Source organism: Maylandia zebra, linkage group LG5 (assembly GCF_041146795.1).
Source record: "Maylandia zebra isolate NMK-2024a linkage group LG5, Mzebra_GT3a, whole genome shotgun sequence".
NCBI classification, from domain to species: domain Eukaryota; kingdom Metazoa; phylum Chordata; class Actinopteri; order Cichliformes; family Cichlidae; genus Maylandia; species Maylandia zebra.
The window spans coordinates 19,245,417-19,266,231 of NC_135171.1; the positions used below are offsets into that span (position 1 = coordinate 19,245,417).

Here is a 20,815-nt window from a genome sequence, read left to right on the forward strand (position 1 = left end):
AGTGTATTTATTAATAGGAACAAATAAGACGAAGGAAACTAAAACTGACAGTTGTGGGAATGCTTGTGTTATAGTTAGGTACACCGGTCAAAAACACATAAAGCCACATTAACCACAGTGCGTCAGAAACTTTCCGTTGTAAACAACTGCAGAGGTTTTCACTTGTATTAAGAGAGTTTTTGAGATACCACCATGCTATCTGCTATGCAGACATTAATTTATTTATTTTTTTTATCTTCTGGTTTGTCTACCTTTGGCTACCCTCTTGTCACTCAGTGTGGTTTATCAAAGTCAGTCCCAGTGTTAGAAATTGATGTAGAAATCTATGTACATGTCTTGTGCAACACCGCTTCCAAAAAAGTTAGGACCCTGCGAAAAATGTAAGTAACAACAGAATGCCAACATCTGCAGATCTCATGAACCTATATTACGACAAAACAGAAAACATCAAATGTTTAAACTGATACAATTTCATGAAAAATATTTTCATTTTGAATTTGATGGCAGCAACACATCCCACAAAAGTTAGGACAGGAGCAAGAAAAGGGCGGAAACGTAAATGTTGGGACTAAAGATGGGCAGAGGTTCAACAGTTTGCAGAGAACTGTGTCTACAAAATGTGGAACAGTTTCAAAATAAAGTGCATAAAATGTTCATCATAAAATGAGAAGACTGAATACCTCCTAATCTACAGTCCACAACATCATCAAAAGATTCACATAATCTGGAGACCTCGCAAAGAACAAGGCTGAAAATCAGTAATGCATATTTCAACAAGACAATTTACATTTACATTTATTTACATTTTACACAGGGTCACAACTGTTGTGCAGCCTCATGTGCAACACAGACATGTCACGGTGTAGCCTGTCATATACTGTCATATACATTAAGCTTTTGGATTATATTTAGCCTTAATGCGAATCAAGGGATTTTAATGCCTCACCCACCTCCATTCGTGTGCCCCTGGCCCTTCATAAAAACATGGTGATTCAACTTAATGTTCCTGTTATTAACGTTTTAGATGCTGGTGCAAAATAAAAAGCCCTGAAAACAAACAGCTGTTATACACAGTCTACTTCACATCCACATCCAGCCCAACGACGGTGTTAAAGATGGACGACGTGGCTCCACTTCATCCACGCTACAAAGTTTGTTTGTTTGTTTTTCCTCTAGGTGGCGGTAATGCACCACTAAGCTCTACGCATGCGCCATGAAACATGGAGAAGAAGAAGAACTCCTCTTACCCCGCCCCCTCCTCAGCTCCCGTCCTCTACTCCTCAAACTGCTGATGTGGTACTAACTTCAGCCTCCACCTCTGCAAACATGTTCAACTTCACATCAAAACTTTTGCTGCTTTTTCTCCTGGCCTTCCCCTGCGGTCTGATATCAGTTGGTAAGCATTTATTTATGTATTTATTTCACTTGAAAGCAGGCAGATACATTTGTAGCCTCACTCCGCTGCTGGTCAGAAGTTTTTCGCCTAACATATTGACGTGGCACAGTCACGGGGCGATCCGACAGCTTTCTCCACAGCTGGGTCAGCTGCTAACGTGAATATAAGGCAGGTTTTATTCTTAAACATCTAGAGATATACAATAGTCTGTCGCTTTTGTTGTGAATTAAAGAAAAAGCGGTCTTTTTCTTCGTAAGAAGAAATATATACACGTCACGCAAAGTTTAGTTTCCCTTTGGAGCCACAGAGCAGCTTTTTAATACGAATGTATGAAGTGGCCGAGGATGTAAGAGCAGCTGGAGGCTCCCTCTCTTTTCTGGGACACGTCACCATAGATAAGATGTTCGTACTGTTTGGCTCTGCTGGTTTCTGCCCTGCTGACACACATTCAAGTGTCTTTGCTCCTGTTTCATTGAAATTGGAGGCAAGGTTGCCAGATTTATTACAACCGCTTTTTATTTGATTTTTCCTTGCTTAAGTGTATATTAGATTTTCGCCCACATTTCCATTGCTTTTCTTCTTTAAATAACCATCTATCACTTCATCACGTGACTTGATACAGACATAATCTGACATAAATTGCTATGAAATAAATAAATACTGTCTGTGTGACGATGATGGCCAAATGCAGCATTTTCTTGTCTGTTTTACACACTGAATTAACAAAGATTACAAGCTCAGATTGTCATATGAAAACTGCTAAAACATTTTTCATGTGTGTTAACCAGCATCATTCCCGTAATCCATTCATGTCTTCACTGTGGCTTCTGACTCGCAGGCCACGTTTATGCCGACTCAGACTCGGCCGAGGACATTGTCGAGGACTCAGATGCTGCAGTAGATGAAGAGGAAGATGATGAAGATGTCCTTGTTGAAGAGGATCAGATGCAAACCTCGGTATGTACAGTGATGGCGCAGCACGATTAAGCATACTAGTGGTGGTTTTACAATGTAAAGTTGTGTGTGTCATCAGGAAGGACACGAAGATGACTCCGACGAAGCGGCGGACAAACTGTTAGCTTCTCACCCTGATGCCGACACGACGATCATCTTCACCACGGGAGAAGGTTGGTCTTGCTGGTTTTGTTAATAATTGCTAGAAAACTAAAGCAAAAAGCTTAATTAGTTGTTTCATGGTGTAGAAGCCAGTTTTGTGGCCGTGTTAAACACATGGTATCTTCACATTTGTGTTTTTACTTTTATTCATTATTTACTTCTGGTCATGACACTTTTAGAGTTTCCTGCCAATGAAATTGTGCGGTTCCTGGTGGGTTTCTCCAACAAGGGTAGTCAGGAGTTCACCGTTCAGTCATTGGAGGCCTCCTTTCGTTATCCCCAGGACTTCCAGTTCTTCATCCAAAATGTAAGTGACACAATGTGCCGCATATCCTGCTGTAAAATGTTAATGTAAAAAGTTCATAACTAAAGAGATTTAGCTATGAAATTAAATGTTATTGGCTGCCTTTAAGGCCGCTCATGGTGTACATCTTCCATCTCTAACTACCACATGCACCAGTATATAAAATGTAAGAGGTGAGATGGGGCTGTTCGATATAACGATATATATCGGATGACGATATAAAAACGTCTATCGTTTCATTTTACGCTATCGTTTGTTTCATGGTGTCGCAAAATAAACTGTTTACGGCAATATTTTTTAATCGTTTTGATGGTCACTGTAGTGGGTATATTAATTTCTTAAAGTTCTCTCTTTCTCTTATATTTAATATAACCACACTACAGACAGACAAGCGCCTGTTTTTATGCGTTGTCGTTAGCAACAGCAACGGTAAAACCATCGCATGTCCGCTTGTTTATGTTCCACATAAACCTTTCATAATAAAGCTCAACATCCTGTTGAGACTTTTCAAAATAAACTGAATCACGTATTAACGGATGAGGAGCAAAAAGAGCCGCCAGGTGCTAAAAAATAAACCTTAGACTCAAACGTTAGAACAGGCTTTTCCCCGCAGCACGCCGTGTAATAAATGCTCACAAAGAAAACAGCGGCCGTTACAACTTATGTCTAAAAATGTATAGTTTCAATTAAAACACTCAACTCCAGGTACATGACACGCAGCTGGAAACATTTCACGCAAGTCGAGCTGCCTGCGATTCACAGAATTTACAGAAAATGTTAAATTTTTGTGATTTATATCGTTATCAGACGATAGATGTCTTATATCGGGATATGAGATTTTGGTCATATCGCACAGCCCTAAGGTGAGAGCATTTGCACTGAGCGCCTCATAACTCTGGAACAACCTGGTTGACATGGTTGGTCACTTTTTTTAAGTCATGCCTTTAAACCTTTAAACATACTTTTATGGCAAGACTTTCCCTGAGTTTATATCAGGGTTTAGGTTTCTTTGAATTCTCTTTTTATTTCCTATGTTCATTACTTCTGTTTTATTCTCTTGAATGTTGAGAAATGCTGAAAAAATACATATAAACACTCTCTATTCCTTTCATGTCTTAATGAAAAATAAAGTAAAAAAAATGTTAAGGGTGGGATTGTACATCCATCCTTTCTTCCATTTATCCAGTTCAGGATCGTGGCAGGGGCAGGAGTCTATCCCAGCTACCACAGGGCGACAGACTGGTGACCTCTTGGGCCGGTCGCCAGTCTGTTGCAGGGCTAAAACACGCAGACAGCCATTCACACTCACATTCACACCTATGGGCAATTTATAATCCCCAGTTAACCGAACCCCACTAACTCCCACATGTCTTTGGACTGTGGGTGGAGGCCACAGTACTCTGAGAAAACCCACACAGACTCAGGGAAGAACATGAACTCCACACTGAATTGTGTAACAGAACAACTTAAATATCTGAATGATGCAGAAACATTAAAGTAAAATGATGTTTATTATATTTGTGCACATGCTCTCTTCATTTGTGAATTTCCCATTTCTGGGACTAGCAAAGGCTACTTTGTTTAGCTTTAATGAAACCTCAGAAATGGCAGCACGGTGTTAGAGATCAGCACTGTTGCTTCAAAGCAAGAGGGTTCCAGGTTCCCGGAGCGTTTCGTGTGGTGTTTGCACATTCTCCCCGGATTCTCTCCGGGTACCCCAGCTTTGTCTAAAGACGCTGATGTTAGGTTAACTGAGGAAACCAAACTAGCTCATGTCATACTTTCAGAAAATGATTTCTTAGTGTTTTGTGTGTTTATAGTTCACAGCTTTGCCCCTGAACACTGTCGTCAAACCACAAGCTCAGGCCTCCTTCGAGTACTCCTTCATCCCAGCACAGCCAATGGCCGGTCGCCCATTTGGACTTGTAATCCTGCTCAACTATCAAGACACTGAGGTAAAATAAGTGTTATTGTTTTAAAAGTTTATTTATTTATTGTTTTTACTGAGAGAAGGTGGGAGGGGGTAGAATGTGAAGATATCAGGCAGTAACTGTCAGGAATATTTTTCACAGCACACCTAATGATTATTCATGATTCATGAATATTAAAAGCCTTGAAGAAATCTTCATCAGCACTACATTTTGTTAGCAACTTTTTTTTTTTCTCACTCTCTCTCTCCCATAATTTGGATTTCCAGGAGGGTCCTTACTGTCATCATTTCCCCCTGCTGAGCTTTGACTGCTTTTTTCTGCACTATTAACAAATACTGAGTCATTTTAATGACACGTTTTAAAGAGAAGCTCCTAAATTTTGTTTTCCCTGTTTGTCTTTTGACTTCTCTTTTGTAAAAAATAAATTTAGGGCAGCGTGTTCCAGACTGCCGTTTACAACCAGACTGTCACCATCACTGAACGAGAAGAGGGACTGGATGGAGAAACGTAAGCTTTTCTGCTTTTTATTATGTAAAGGCAAAATTGAAAACGCAAATGAAGTGTTTTGTGTCTTTTTAATTCCACTGGAGAAAAAGAAAAATGGAAATGTCCAAAATTGTATTTGTCACGTCGTTTTGGCACATCCGGCTCTCTGCAGCTCTCCCAGAAGATTGCACTACATGTACAAACCTGCAAAAGGAGGTGTGAAATTGTCACAAAGAGACTCGCAGCCAGGATTGTGCTGCTGGTGTAAGACGTGCAAACTGTTGGCAGAAATATTAGTCGAGCTGAAGACGGCGTATTCCTTCTGGGAAAAAAAATCGAACATAAAATTTGCAATCGAGGTTGATAAATGGAGAAATCTGGCTTCTTCTTGTTTTTTGTGCTCTTGTGTATTTGTAACTTGGAGTTTTTGCTTTTATTTGCAGAATGTTTATGTACGTGTTCCTGGCGGGACTGGTATCCCTGCTGCTCTTCGGGATGTACCAGGTCCTGGACTCGAGGACGGTATGTGCTCGTCATCCCTGGCTTTTCTGTTTTTATCTAAGGATATTTTGTCTGCCTATTAGATGAAATGAGGCGCATCTTTGTAAATCAGTGTAAATGTGAAGAAATGTTTCTGGTAAAGTTAGCATGATGGTGAATAAATTGGATTTAACATGACATAATGTGGTCTTTCTACCTTTGTGTGTGTTCTGCAGAAAAAGAGGCTTTCTGTGAAAATAGAAAAGGGCACTGCTGGAATAAATGATGTGGACATCAGCTGGATTCCTCAGGAGACTCTTAATGCCATGAGTAAGTTCATTTTGCCCAGCTGTTATGATTACACTGCTCCACTCACCCTCTGCTTTGTTTTGTTTTCTTACTGTAATTTTGATTTCTGAGTATTTGATCTTTACTTCCTGTGTTTCAGACAAGGCTTCCCCTAAAGCATCCCCCCGGAAACGAACCAAGAGGGCGGCTGGGACAGACCAATAAACGTGCTGGCTTCCCTTTGTCGTTATAATCTTGATCAAACTTTCAGAACACCTCGCAACAATAACTCAGTTCAAATTTACAAAGAATGCAAATGTCTGGAATTCAGTTTTTGAAGCAGATTTTTTTTTATGTTTGAGAATCGGAGCTCGATACAGTCTCAAGGTATTACATACTGAGAGGATCCTGTGCTCTCATTGGACCATGACCATTTAAACACTAAGAAGACTGAACTGTGGCTCATTTTAAAGGGACTTTTGTATCTGTGTGTGTGTGTGTGTGTGTGTGTGTGTGTGTGTGTGTGTGTGTGTGTGTGTGTGTGTGTGTGTGTGTGTGTGTGTGTGTGTGTGTGTGTGTGTGTGTGTGTGTGTGTGTGTGTGTGAGAGAGAGAGAAAGAAAGAGATGTAATGGGAAAAATAAGATAATCGGTAATTAAGATTACAAGGGCTGGCTTGAACTGCCTTCTTGAAGAGGGTTGAATTTGAGTTTATTGCCACTCCTTTTTTTTTATTTATTTTTTTTTTATTTTATTTCCGATAATAACAATGAAAATATCACAGTCTTCTCTATCATCAAACCCTTCTCTGCCTTATCTGGTCTCTTGCAAAAAATGCCGGGTTTTTTTTTTTGTTTTTTTTTTAATTACCACACATGATTCACAGATAACGTCCATTAATGATTTTATGTTTTTTAAAGTGGTACAGTGGCAGCTGCAAGTGCAAATGTCGAAACCATGTGTCTCAGTGTCTGTGCAAGTCAATTTTGCCGCCTTACTCCTGAGCAGAGCATTCAGTCAGTGTTAGTGATGCGGTCTGTCACGCTGTATGTCAGTATTTGTGATGCAACGCCTTCTGAAAAACAATAAAAGGCTGTATTTACTCAGATTATCTTTGTGTAATATTAAAAATTTGTTTGATTGTGAAAGTGTGCAGAAAGAAAGAAAAAATCAGGGAAAAGACAAATGCTACATGTTTCCACAGCATTCCACAACCTTTCCACATTTTCCCTGTGGAACAAAGTAAATATTTATTTTCCCAACCTCAGATATGTGATTGAGGGAATATGTGTATATATGTGTAAAAGCTGAGATCCTGTGATGACATCCTGTGTGAGGTGTCTAACAAAAGCATAAAAGCACCGGGTGATGAAGCAGGGCCGTGGTTCCTGCTCGGGGAGGTGAGAACTGTCCGGTGCTGAAGGGGGGAAGATGAGCTCAGCGCGCGCCGGGGGGCAGGTAACGTCAGCAGTCGGCCGGAGCAAGGAAAGACTGTGAATACACACCTACCAAGTGTTTATCGGCGCTCAATCACTGATACACATCGACTCACATTAATGATGGGCAGCTAATCACCTCCGTGTGACTCAGAGACGCTTTTTATCTTTTTTATTTCGGCGCCTCAGCAGCATCCCGCGCCCTCCGCTCGGCTTGAAATGGGATGATATGGGATTTTTCATGTCGACGAAGATCGGATGGATTGTTGCCTTTGCCACCGGTACGGTATCTCAATCTCAGTCGCTTTATGGTGGGAGCCAGTTGGGATGGTTTGGAACAGAAAGCTGTCTTTTTTTTCTCTTCTTTTAATCTTCCTGCAGCAGAATGTAGGTGCTGTGACCGTAAGCTTATTTATCTCCATCAGTGTTGCATGATGGTTATCAGACCTGTACCAGTGCCAACTGCTTGTAGCGGCGGTAGATAGCCTACTGGGTGTTGTATCTATACTTAGTGTGCAAGCTTTCTTACATGAAACGCTTACCTAAAGGCAAAAACTCACGGAATGGTTTCTTCTTCTTTTTTCACTCAACTGTCACTTTTACTAAAATACAGAAATATGCACTTTATAATCAGTACAGTTTATTATTGACAAAGCGAGCTTTGGGCTGCGGTGGTCAGGAATGTTTTCCTTCCACCACATTACATCTGTCTAGAGCAGTTGCTCCAAAACTGTGGGGCTGGACGACCAGGAAGAGCATGAGCCGAATGAATGTGATCTTTTGGTAGGCAAAATAAACAAAAGTTTTCTGATGCTGACCTTTATTTAACTTGGATCCCTTTTTTTTTTTTCACTCTTAATTATTGATAAGAAATATGGAGTGTGGGGTGGGGTTTTCCAGCTTCTGAAGTGAAAGTTTGACAACCTGTCACATAGTTTTTCTGATCAAATTAAATTATCAAATTAAATAAGAGTGATAGTATTTATTATTATAAATGTAATAGAGAGGTCTTTGCTTAAAGGTTGTATATTCGTAAGTGAAGTCTGAAAGTAGTCTGAAATCTTAAGCCAGACACTTAGCAAGAAAGAAATTTGATTTATGTGCACTTACAGTGGATGCTGATTTGTCTCTCATGGTTATTTGTAGCTTGTCAGTGTACAAAGCATCACAAAAGCGGTAAAGAAAGCTGTCTCCTGTATCTGTTTTTTCAGTAGTTCTGTCCTTAGCGGTGCCAGGAGACTCTGTCGATGTGAAGTGTGAGAACATTTATAAGGACTTCTCCGAATGTGTCCTGGAGCTGGGAGAGAGCATGGACAACTACCAGGAGAACGTGACCAGTGAGAGGGGAGTGGCAGCTGTGTGCAGGTGATAATTACTTTACCGGCGAGTGCACGAGCAGCAGCGAGACATTCCTTGTAGAGTTTTGTGAGCTTGAGCTCTCATCACTCTTTGTGAGTAGAGCTTTCATATGCACTAAGATACAAATGATAACCTCAGCAGAGAGAACAAGAAATGCAGAGAGAAACCAGCTTTCATGGGTCGATTAAGAAACCCATTGGTGCACAAAATTGTCTTTCAGTTCAATTAGGATCAAATAAGGCGTAATTGAGAGCAATAATATAGACATATACAGGATGAAATATTCATCTCATAACAAAATACTGGAGAGAAAGGGAGCAGATGCCACAATCCTAGAGAAGAGGAGACTAGAGAAATGAATGGTGCTGAGACACTGAGCCATTGTGCTAAATAATGTATGACCTCGCTGCAGCAGTAATGAAATTCGGGGGAAGTTCTTTGTCACTGTTACTGCATGCACTCCACAACCCCAACACAGTGCACTGAAGACAAAGATTTACACTCAATCCTTTGGTTGAAAATTGCCCACTTGCAATATCATCTGTGATATTGTTTCACTCTCTCATACAGTTGCCATGGTAATTAAAGCACAGCTTGACTTACTTGCATCCTTCGTAGCCGTGTGAGTGATAGATTTTTGGCAAGCAAATTAATCGGGCACAGCCAGTGCATGTCTGCATGCTGTTGTGGGAATGACTTCCGAGTGAAATGTCAGACACAGTGCTGAACTGATGATCCTTTTATTTGCCACAGCCACTGGGAAGCTTTCCACACTTGTGCGCTCACGGCGCTGTCCGACTGTCAGGAGGAAGTCAGCTCCATCTGGGAGACTCTGAGGCAGGACTCCAGGAAGATACGCTTCCAGGGAAGTCTGTTTGATCTGTGCAGTCCCAGCTCCTCTCCCAGTCTAAGTTCACCTAGCGCTGTCCTCATCTTGCCGCTGATGCTGGCCTTGACTGGGCCCGCCTGGGCTTCTGCATAGATGGAGCAGGGGTTGGGTGAGGAGGACGCCGTATTCGCCGTGCTTCGGTCCTCCAGAGTTTAAACTTAAAGCCAAGGATTTAAGAGCACAAATGTTTCAAAGGATTATTTTGACCTAGAGTCGCTGATGTCTGTGATGAATGAGGTTTGAAATTCTCTCAAATACTCCAGCTTTGGGTGGAGTGGCAGAAAGAATTGCATTATAAACAGATTAAAAGCACACACTCTCGTGGATTTCACATTCAATTTGGTCAGCTCATTCTACTATCAGACACCTGTGGCTCTGGGTTACTAACACTGTACAAGGAGCAGGCACATTGCCGCATATATCTGTACAATGTCGTGCAGTAAAACACAGCTTGCAATAGTTTACCTGTGTGAAAATATAACGTCTAATTTTTGTAGTTTTTAAGCCCAAATAACTTTTTATTCATCGCTCACATTTTTGTATATAAGATAGTTATTGCATCCATGGTGTGTTTTGTGTAAAGTCTGATTTCACCATGCTCCTTAAAGAAAAAGTTTGATTTTACAATAAGTAAATTAGAAAACTGACCCCACTTTAAGATCTCACCAGTAAATATGAAAGGCATAGCAACCAGTTTTAGCTTAGCTTGTCATTAAATATATATATTTTTCACTTTTGTGTAATTTGAAGAAATGATTTATAAAATGTTTGTGAATGATCTGTGCTGGCAGTTCTGCCCCACCCTCTTATTTCCAGTTTTTAAGCTAACCAGCTGCTGCTTGTAGTACAGACGATGGGGCTGTCAGACTACTACAATGCCAGTCTGCCTCTTTAATTATGAGCTACAGCATAAACCTTTTGACCTCCACTGAGTTTGTATAAACACAGCTTTGCTCTGTGAAAACACTAAAGAGACACGTCATGAAGAATAACATCTTACCGCTTTTAAGTTCCTTACAAACTTGGTACGAAAACCAAGGAAATTATTGTTTGGTTGGTTGTCCTCTGTTGTAACAATGCTTCATGTTAAATATTATACTACTGGAAAGCCTGTTAATTTCTCCTTACATGCTGCCACATTTGTAAGGAAAACACATTTTTGGGTTGAGCAGCAGAGTTGAGTATGTGGGTTGCACCCATGAAAACCTTGCCAAATCTTCAGCTTATTTTGCTACTGACTCTTGTTTGGTGCTTATTGGATTGGACGATCGAAGTCTGAAGAAACAAAGTATATTGGCAATTTAACAATGACAAACCAGACAAGTTTGACAAGTTTTTCAGGGGTGCAGTTCTCATACTCAGATTTATTGCCGAGACATATTGTTACAACATAGAAATTATCGACCAAACGCACATTTCTGTACTTTTTGTTTATTTAAGGTTGTTACCGATCAAACAAAGAGCCAAATCAGACTCGACATGACTAAACAACATTTGTATGCACTATAGAGGTGAATTCACTCTTTAACTTGTTTTGAAGTGTAGAAAATGTTGTAGTAAGGTGACAATCAAGCAGTTCGTACACAACTTTGGATTCCCTTTCTCCTTATAAGCTTTCAGCCCATCAGGGCTGATGTTGCATAGCTGCTATAAAGACACCAAAAAATAGGGGATGTATATTGCACATGATCCATGTTAAACCTTTAGTTAAACCACGGCTCCTTTTAATTTTCCAACCCACTGATCGTTGTGTAAAAACAAGATTTTTGTTTTTGTGACTTTCTGTGAGAAAATGCTCACTTGCTATTAACATCCTATTACTAACCTTGTGCATTAAAGTAGTCTGCATACTCCAGTAGATGACAGAATACACGTGGGTGGCTTTTCAAAGACAAATCTGCCATAAAGTTCTACTGATTACATCATTGATATGTGTTTGATATATCAAACAATGTTCTCCTCTTCTAAAAAATTTTTTTTATCTGTTAAGTCAAATTGTGAGAATAATAACAAACTTCAGAAACAGAAAGATTAATGTGTAATAACTTGCATCTATTTAGCACAAAAGTCTATGAGATGTCATGAGTAGTAATTGTCTTTTGTGATTAATATTTTGGTGAATGTGTCATGGAAAAAAAACGGTGTTTATTCTTAAAACAGCATCAAGCCCTTTGGTTCGGAGTAAATTCAAATGTTGGAGAAATAGTGTTTCTCTTTTGTTTGTTTTGCCCAAACTGTGTCCATATATACATATTTGCTTTAAAAATGATCTTAACAAAGTTGGATCATTCAGTCGTTTATGTTATCACAAGTGCATGGTGATTTTTGTGACAGTGCTTCAGAAAAATGGACAGATTGTTAATTTTACCTCGGAGATGGCGTACAGTGGTCTTGATCTGTGCATGAAGTTACGCTAGCTCCTCAGTGTGCCTGCATCCTTTGTTATGCAGATGTATTATCCTCACCCCCATACCTACCTAGACTCCATCAGCATGTTTGCTCTGTTTCTATTTCTTTCATCTTTCAAAGTGCAATCCCTTTTCCAAAAAAGGTGGGAAGAGCCAAATAAAACAGAATGTTTGGATTTGGAAATCATGTAAACCCCTATTTAAAATAAATATAACACACCATACTAAATATAATGAGATGGATAGTTACAAATGTCACATCTCAAAAGCACTTGAGATAAGAGCGTGTTCATCACTTCTTGAAACAACACTCCACAAGCATTTCGAAGCTGAGAAAACCAAATGTAGTTCTGAAATCAATTTTTTCCCAATTTATGCTCGTTAACCTGCTCAACAGTTCAGTTGTTCTCTGCAGAAGATGCCACCATACGTTCTTTTAAAGCCTGTTTAACATTAATGATGCCTGGATGGACAAAAGTATTGGGCCACCCACATGTTACACCTACAGGAGCTGCTCGGTTATGGAAAGTCGTGCCACGAAGCTACTAGTGGACAGTTTTTGTGCTGATGTTAATGCAAGAGGAGGCTTTCTGCAGTTACTAAGACAGCAGAGCGTTGGCAGCTTTTACGCACTATGCACCTCAGCGCTCGCCAGCTCTGCTCTGTATCTTTATGTGACCACTCGTTGGCTGAGTTGTTGTGGTTCCTAAACGCTTCCACTTTGCAATAATACCACTGACTCTTGATTTAGACTTCTGCAGGGAATCTTTGTAGAGCCTACAACGTAACGTACGTAAGTGGCTGATGTCATTTGTGCTTGCGCTGGTGTATTATGTGTGGTCATGTCTCAGTGTTTTATATGCGGTGCCAGGTGATAGGAATAAATAAACTGCAGGGATTTTTTTCCTCCTCTTATTGAAGTCAGTTTTTTTGAGGGTCCAAACATATTTGTTACTCTGGGGGAGAACAGCTTAAGCAGTTTTCTCCACTACAATAGCTTAAGCAATTTTCCTCCAGGAATTTGCTGACATTTATGAGTCTTCATATAGATATGATTATTTTTCCTTTTAATGAGGTAATGATTGTTATTCTCACATGGATAAATTCAAAAGGAAAAATCAACAGGACTGAACAGGCCAGTCACAATAGCTGACATGTAGTCAAATCACGTTATGGCTCAGGGTTTAAGGGGGATTTGTGGTTGCGACAATTAGAGCATAGATCAAAAAGCATAAACCCAAAGTAACAACTAATGTTGTAACAACGACATCCTACTACAGGGCAGCACTTAAGTTCTCAAGAACTCAGCGAGTTCTTGAGAACAACCCATTCTTTCACAAGCAGACTGCAGGTGTGGCTACGTGCTTGATTTGATACACCTAAATTCAAACATTAAGAGGTGTGGCCTAATACTTTTGTCTTGTATAGTATATCTGCAATTTACCATACCATACATACTAATGCTTCCCATATCATGGTTGCTAGTATGTAGGTGGTAAGATTTAATAGTTTATGCAACTACCAGAGAAGACAACATATCAGGATGTTTCTTTATTTTTGTTTGTTTTAATTTATTCTTATGGATGACAAGACAAACCTGTTCTCTGACAGTGGTCCTGAGTCGCTATACTGATCTTTACAACATAATCATGTCTATTTCTAATGCAGTGCTACGTGAGGGCGCACCTTCAACATTGGCTTTTAGCCGTTTCACTTGCATACAGAGATTTCTTTGGATTTTCTCTGAACCTTTCAGTGATATTATGCACCATCCTTACTTCTGACATAGTTTTCTGGGACGCTTTCTTTACTAAGAGTCATTTTACTCGCCTGTCCAGTAGTTTAACAGCATCATCTTTAAAACGAGAACATATTTAAAAATAACAAAGTTAAAGAATGTTTATTTTGGACTACTTTCATGAATTACGGGGTTTAAATTTTTTGCAAAACAATGCACTCTGTTTTTATTGATATTTTTGCCTAATGCCACAGCTTTTTTAGAAAGAGGTTTGTACTGCTGTTACGTCATCCACTGTGTACCTGGGGGTAACAATACAAAAAAAAAAAAAGTTGTGATGTCCTCAAAGCATGAGCAATACAATAGTCACTTCTTAAGAGGGGACTTTTTTCCCTGCTGTTGAACAAAGCATGATGATACCATAGTAATCCTAATAATGACAGCTCAAACATGGAAAGAACTCCTGAATGTAAAACCAAGTTCAGTATCCATGTGAGGGTTTGGTTTTTTCAGTTTAATACACAATTTACAAGACTGTATAAAGCAATATATGGAAAAGTAATGTGTTTATAATAATAAAGCACAATGTTTAAAACCTAAGTGTGTGCTCACTGGCTTCAGGAGAGTAACAGCACTAAGATGGAAACCGGTGGTACATTTACTGATTGCAGCCGATCCTTTTTAACCCATCTATTACAGTTTCTGTTTTTAGTCATCCCCGGAGCAAAGTGGGGGTAAGGACGACTGCAACCAGCGTTTTTCAACTCGTTAGTGCTCTCCCATCTGCTGCTTTCCACCTGGACACTTCCTGCAGCGAGGGATCAAGGCCCAGGGCAGAAAAGGTTTGGAGAAGTAAAGACATGCATGTGGAAATACCCTCATTAGAGAAGCCATGTTTGATGTCTGAAGCATGATGGCCAATGTTTGTTTTTGCTTTTTTGTTTTTCCACCTGCAGTTTCCTCTCCAAGACTTTACCCTTTTAATATAATCAACATGAGATGTGCAGACATTTAAATCTCCAGAAAGGAGAAATTTCTTTTTCTCCCCAAGGAATTTAATGATGTGAATAGATCTATCCAGAGTTTGTATATTGAATTACATTACCAAAAAAATCTAAGATACAAAAGGTGATGTGAACACTTTCAGAGGTTCCACTGCTAGATAACAAAGTAGCAACTTAGAAAGAGTAGTCACGAGTTTGTACAAAGTAAAAAAAAAGTAATTTGTGGAGATTTCGGGAAACAGTTGTTCACCTTTTTGTAAGAGTCGGCTCACTCTTATATAGAGCAGGGGTGTAAAACATAAGGCCCAGGAGCCAGAATCGGTCGGGTCGGGTGAAGACCCCAATCCGGCCGATTGGATGGCTTTGAAAGTGAAGGAGGACATAAATGTTAAACTTTTTACAGTTTTTTTTCCCCACAAGTTTTACATCTTTTCCAACTGATAAGACCTCCCCCGCTGCCATTCACAATACACCAAAGTAATTAAGTTACAGACTCCTGTATTTTACACATTTACTTCTTACAGTGAAGCCCAACAGGTTGCACTGACAGGTTTTCTTTCATTTACAATAGCGCTGCATTTCTTTGTCATGTAAAAAAAACCAAGTCATACTGTTAAAATTGCACTTTTATCTTACATTAAGATGAAATGTGTACACGGACAGAAACTGGAGTTTTACTGGTTCGGCCCACATAAGATCAAAGTGGACTTTAAGCCTGACATCTCTTCTGTGGAGTAAATATGAAGCTACTGCTTAAATGGGAGGATGGGAAGAAATCCTGACACTTTTCACTTCTTGCTTACTAGCAGCTCAGGCAAGACCTCCCTCATTATAATATTATGCATATTTAAGACAACAAGTCATCGATATACCACGCTAATTACCTTGAGAGGTGATGGATTACATTCTTTGGACAGGCTAGCTTTTTCTGTTCCTACTCAAAGCAGCTTGAATGGGAGCTGCTTTCCAATTTGAGGCTGCACCTTCCAATATCGCCCCCTGCATCATAATTATAAACTCATTTCACACCTTAGGAAAACGTGACTGCAAAACAAGACACTGCATCATCCGCACCATCAAAGCTGCAAAGGTTTTAAACTGATAGTCTAAAGAAGAGCATCTCGAGCGTGTGTAGCATGAGCTGTAACACATTAAAGACAAAAAGTCAATTCTGTTAAGAGTTTAAACGTCACCAGCGAAATGAGCAGTCTGACACTGCTCCAAAAAGGAGGAAAAAAAAAAGACATCAGAGCCGCACATTTTAGGACTTTCCCCATCACATCCTCCCCGAACAGCAATTTTTCAGAAGCACAGACAAAGCCAGCTGTCAGAACGCAGCTGGTGGCTGACAAACTGTCCCCGAAGTGGCCAAACGGTTTGCATAATACATCATGCCATAAAGAGACAGAACCCAACAATGCTTGCTGTGCAAAATGTGGTACAGACTCAAAAAGAAAAGCATTTAACAAGGATTAGGAGGCTGAATGTAGGAAACATCAAATTGAGCCTGGTTTTTATTACTTTGGACCACTTATTGAGCTCGAATTATGACGCATAAAATCTTTCCTATATTTGGATTTACATGATGACCTACTGATTAGCATACAGTGCTTAACAAATTTATTAGACCACCAGTGTAAGATTTATGCCACAGCTGCCCTAAATTACCAATAAAAATAATTTTTTATTTTTCTGTAATGGTTAATCCACCAGTATGTGCAGCTGAAACGATATTTTTAGTACTAAAATATAATTATTATCAATTATTTTCAAATTTACAGTTTTACCAAAGAAAAGAGCTAAAATGGTGCAAAAGCACTTTTTCTTTATTAAGGTGCCAAATTACAGTTGTTGTTTTACATCCATTACAGATTTGAAACATTTGTTTTTGTAGGTGAAGTTTTTTGACAGATTTCTAAAATATTTGTCTTTGTGACAGATGATCTAATAAATCTGCTAAGCACTGTACCTTTTTGTTGTCTAAAAACACATTTCTCCCCATATTTAACGTTTAAAAGCAGCTTTAAGAAGCAGTAACTAAAACTTTGATGTCATCTTTAAAGTGCTGTTAGGACAGAGCTTTTTAATTTGCGTATGTGTATGTCTGCTAAATTTAACAACAATCAGAAAAAAAAGTCTTAAAATTAAGGAATGAAAATAATGAATTTCAACATAAAAACTTACTTAAAAAACATTTGTAGTCATTTAGTTTAGAGGAGGATGTAAACTGGCATGTGCTTTCAAAAGACTTAAAACAGGTGTCTTAATATGCTACAAATTTGCACTGTCCAATATTTAATGTGCAGCTATGAATAAATAGATCAGGTCCGGGAGGGTGAACCACTTGATGGAAACAGACAAAGCACGAAAATCCGACATGCGTGCTGACAGAGGTTCATGTTCTTTTTCTTTTCCAAGAGTGGAGGGTGGAAAAAAACCCTCCTCAGTGAGTCCCTCAAGAATTACCCTTCACAATCTTTCAGCCCGTCACCAAAGAAAATTCACAGATTAGATTTCGGTCCAGTGTTGACTGGAATTGCCCTGAGCTCAGTCCGCATGCACAGGTACTCTCCAATTACAGCCATCAACGCCATGCAAGCTATGTTGACGAGCCACCAGGACAAGGCAGCTGGAAGATGAGCGTTATATATCCAGCAGCCGATCATGTGGAAGAAGTGCACGGTGACCGTGAAGTCCAGGCACTGTTTCCCTCGGCGGATGAAGAACCACAGACCGAGGGCGCTGCAGGAACAGTGACACGGAAAAGATGCCAAAGTTTGAGTATCACTGTACATTAAATGTCGACCATTTTCTACGTAAACATTTAAAATTTTCAACCTTTACACTTAACGAAATGTGTAACTGCACAGCTGTAAATAAGGTCTAAACACCCTTTTATAATGAATGCCTCATGGGATGCTTGAAAAACAGGATGCTGTTTGGCTGTCACACAAATCTCATCCATTTATGATGTATAGAAAAAAGACTGATGATATTTCTCACCAGGTAAGAGAATTCAAGATGAATGCCATCATTGAGAGCCTGCCTTGCACGGTTGCAAAACCGAGAGCCTATCAAAGCAAAGAAAACATTTAACATTTACAGTTTTAAGAGAGCGAATATGCGACACAAAAATGCATACGCACGCATATCTTAAAACTTACTTGATAGCTGAAGATCTGGTCCAATGACCGACTACTCTGCACAAGGCTGTCCACTCCAGCCAACCACAGGCCCAAAAAGCTGTAGTAGATGCACTGCATCAGCACGATCTGGCACACGATGAGGACCGGGTCCCAGATGTAGCTACGGAAATGAGTGGCCATTGCTGGCTGACGTTCCACGTACAGACACAAAGGACGTTAACAACTGCTAACAACTGTTAACTGCTGGCCCATCAGATGTGACTTGTGGGTGTGATCTAAAAAATAAATAAAAATAAAAAATCTGAAACACAGAAAGTTACATTGGGAAAAAAAGGATTAGATTAGTACAAAGCTTGGTTTTAAATCCTGCTTTAATATATTTATTAGACAGAAATAGGGAAGATTATAGCTACAGCCAGCTGCTTTGCACTTAAGTAGAAAATAAACAGATGTTCGGAACAAAGTGTTTAGTACACTTCGGGCACTTAACACGGTTAGTCCGGTTGACTTAAGCTTTCGCAAAAGTCAGTCTAGGTAAACTATGTGCTTGCATTCATAGTTCCTGTACAAATGGGGGGTAAAAAGGCAGGAGATGAGATGAAATGTGTGAGGAGTAAAGTGTAGAAGTTTATGTTGTTATCGGTTTACACAACAGAGGATAAAGCAGTCCTCATGACCTTTGCACCCACATCAGCAGCAGTTAATAATCACTAAAAACAGGTCAGCAGATCACTACAGTGTTGTCTTATCTTTCATCTTTGTGCATGTGTAAGCATTTATTTCCATCTCAATTCACCGTAGATCTTCTGCTTGACCAGCTCATATTTCCCAAAAAATGTTATGGTCCAAAGCTTGGACATATATAATGGTTGCTAGGGCTGGGCCATATCATACCATTCATGGTAATACCGGTATAATTTTGGGCAACAATAAAAAAATGAAATATGAGATACTTTTTAGTTTTTTCCATACATTAAAAAAATGAGGAAATATTTGAACATGAAAAACCACTGAAGATAAACGCCTGAGCTTTGTACTAGTATCTGTAATTTGAGAGAGATACATCAAAAAATGTTGAGTATTGGCTAGTTCAGAAGGAAAGAAAGACAGACAAAAAAAACATCAAGCAGCCCAATAAAGTTGCACATTTGAGCAAAAGCTTTACATTGCAAAAGACAATTAGTGATCATTTGCGAACTGCAGATTGAATTGAATTGTAGATGATGTCCAAAAGAATGCTAAATTAATGCCATTTACATCCAATTTTCGTGCTGGATTACACAAACATGTTAAGTTTTATCACAAAAACAGTCTATTCCGGACAAAACACAGTTCTAAAGTTTCCAGATGGCTTTCTAAATATAACAGAGATAATAAATTGTGTTAAATATATGAAATATTTCATTTTCATTGATCCATTTCACTAGAGTAGCCTTGCAAGACCAGGATGTGATGCACATGAGGTGTGACTAATAGTGCATTGTAAGACCCTAACCCGAATCCCGGACTGCTAATACTTGATATATGAGGGTAAAATTTCATAGCAATCATTACATGTGTCCAAACTTTGGACAAAGTTCTGGCAAATCGGGCATGGTCGAGCAGAAAATGTTGAACAAAGCTGATGATGTGAGATGGAGTGACACACCAAGTCACATTTAGCGATTTTAATGGCATGACCACTAATGGCTTTAAGAATTAATCCAATAATATATCCAACTTGTCTTCAGGTGAACACACCAATGCTGACATTTTTGACCTGAAACTTCCACAACAGCATCGAGGCTTTAATGAAGACATCCGCTTCTGCTTTAACTCGGATCTCAGTTAAATCACACCCACAATATCCTGCTTTAAATAAACACCGAGGTAGCTCAGTAACAATCGGGGTTGTAATGTTATGGTGATGGTAGGTTAGGGTTAGGTGAACACAGAGAAACCCGATAGCACAGGTAGCTTAGCCGTCGACCAACACATACTCGCAGATTAGCAAAAGCCAATGTAATATCATGTGATCGCTCACAGGCGGGAGACTAAATGGCTCAAATCTATTTATTTATATTAAGCTCAACTAAACATAAAAACGAAGGCTAACTCGCGAAGGCTTTTATCTCCCAGCCTAAAACCTGTAAACATTACAGAGGGTGAGTCGGCGGTAAGTTAAAGCTTCATTGTGTTTGAAGGAGAGCGGTCTGGAAGTGATACGGACCTGCCCGCGGGTCAGAAAGTCTTAAGGATGCTGGATCAACGATAATCCCTATGGCTCTTCAAAGTTCCCCAAATTCTGTCGTTACTTAACCGGGCCTCATCGTACACTACATTGGACTAGCTAAACCCTGTTAACAACACGGAAGTCAGAACAGTTTGCCCGGAAAGAAAACTTCATGACCAACTAGTCACTGCCAAAGTAAAATACTTCCGTTCTATTCCTGAAAACCCATGTACTGTCACTCCTGCGACATTAATTATTTGCCAACAGTGTGTAATAAAAATGTCTCGTAATTCATCAAAAAGCAACGTCTATAATTGTTTTGTTCATAATAGGTTATTTTTCGTTTCGGAATTTTTTTTTTTGATGAACTAGCTACATTTATTTTGAAAATCTACCAAGTTAAAACTTCCAAACGGTTGTAAAAAATTATGAATTTTACTTTTTGCATATCTAAATCGATAAAGAAATAAAATGATAAACGTTTAAATAATAATTAATAAGAAGCTGTTAAAATATCCAGACAGACAAAGGAGGAAGGGCATATTAACATGTTGGGTTTTTTTTAAATTGTTTTCATTGGGTTTTTTTCCTCCTTTCCTTTTTTTTTTGTCTTTTTACTATTGA

The 20,815-nt window shown here is 39.3% G+C and overlaps 3 protein-coding genes across 5 annotated transcripts; 2 read left to right on the top strand and 1 right to left on the bottom strand.

The window, feature by feature from the left end:
* The first annotated feature begins 1,243 nt into the window (after positions 1–1,243).
* Positions 1,244–7,107, top strand: LOC101466691 (translocon-associated protein subunit alpha). The gene is made up of 9 exons (XM_004545050.5): positions 1,244–1,396; positions 2,235–2,353; positions 2,430–2,523; positions 2,692–2,819; positions 4,637–4,771; positions 5,178–5,254; positions 5,677–5,755; positions 5,950–6,043; positions 6,162–7,107. Exons 1-9 carry the CDS (start codon positions 1,327–1,329, stop codon positions 6,224–6,226), a joined length of 861 nt encoding a protein of 286 aa, XP_004545107.1. The 5' UTR covers positions 1,244–1,326; the 3' UTR covers positions 6,227–7,107.
* A 296-nt stretch (positions 7,108–7,403) lies between these two features.
* Positions 7,404–14,423, top strand: LOC101466210 (neuritin). Of its 2 annotated transcripts, none has more exons than XM_076883940.1 (3): positions 7,404–7,716; positions 8,650–8,800; positions 9,548–14,423. In XM_076883940.1, exons 1-3 carry the CDS (start codon positions 7,665–7,667, stop codon positions 9,774–9,776), a joined length of 432 nt encoding a protein of 143 aa, XP_076740055.1. In that variant the 5' UTR covers positions 7,404–7,664; the 3' UTR covers positions 9,777–14,423. The 2 variants fall into 2 exon arrangements, with proteins under 2 accessions (XP_076740055.1, XP_076740054.1); XM_076883939.1 differs by having other exon boundaries at positions 7,408–7,716; positions 8,647–8,800.
* Positions 14,424–15,314: 891 nt separating this feature from the next.
* Positions 15,315–20,359, bottom strand: sys1 (SYS1 golgi trafficking protein). Of its 2 annotated transcripts, none has more exons than XM_004545047.4 (4): positions 20,189–20,359; positions 17,998–18,280; positions 17,837–17,904; positions 15,315–17,575 (listed from the first exon to the last, which is right to left on the bottom strand). In XM_004545047.4, exons 2-4 carry the CDS (start codon positions 18,157–18,159, stop codon positions 17,335–17,337), a joined length of 471 nt encoding a protein of 156 aa, XP_004545104.1. In that variant the 5' UTR covers positions 18,160–18,280; positions 20,189–20,359; the 3' UTR covers positions 15,315–17,334. The 2 variants fall into 2 exon arrangements, with proteins under 2 accessions (XP_004545104.1, XP_004545103.1); XM_004545046.4 differs by having other exon boundaries at positions 17,998–18,254; positions 20,189–20,358.
* Positions 20,360–20,815: the final 456 nt, after the last annotated feature.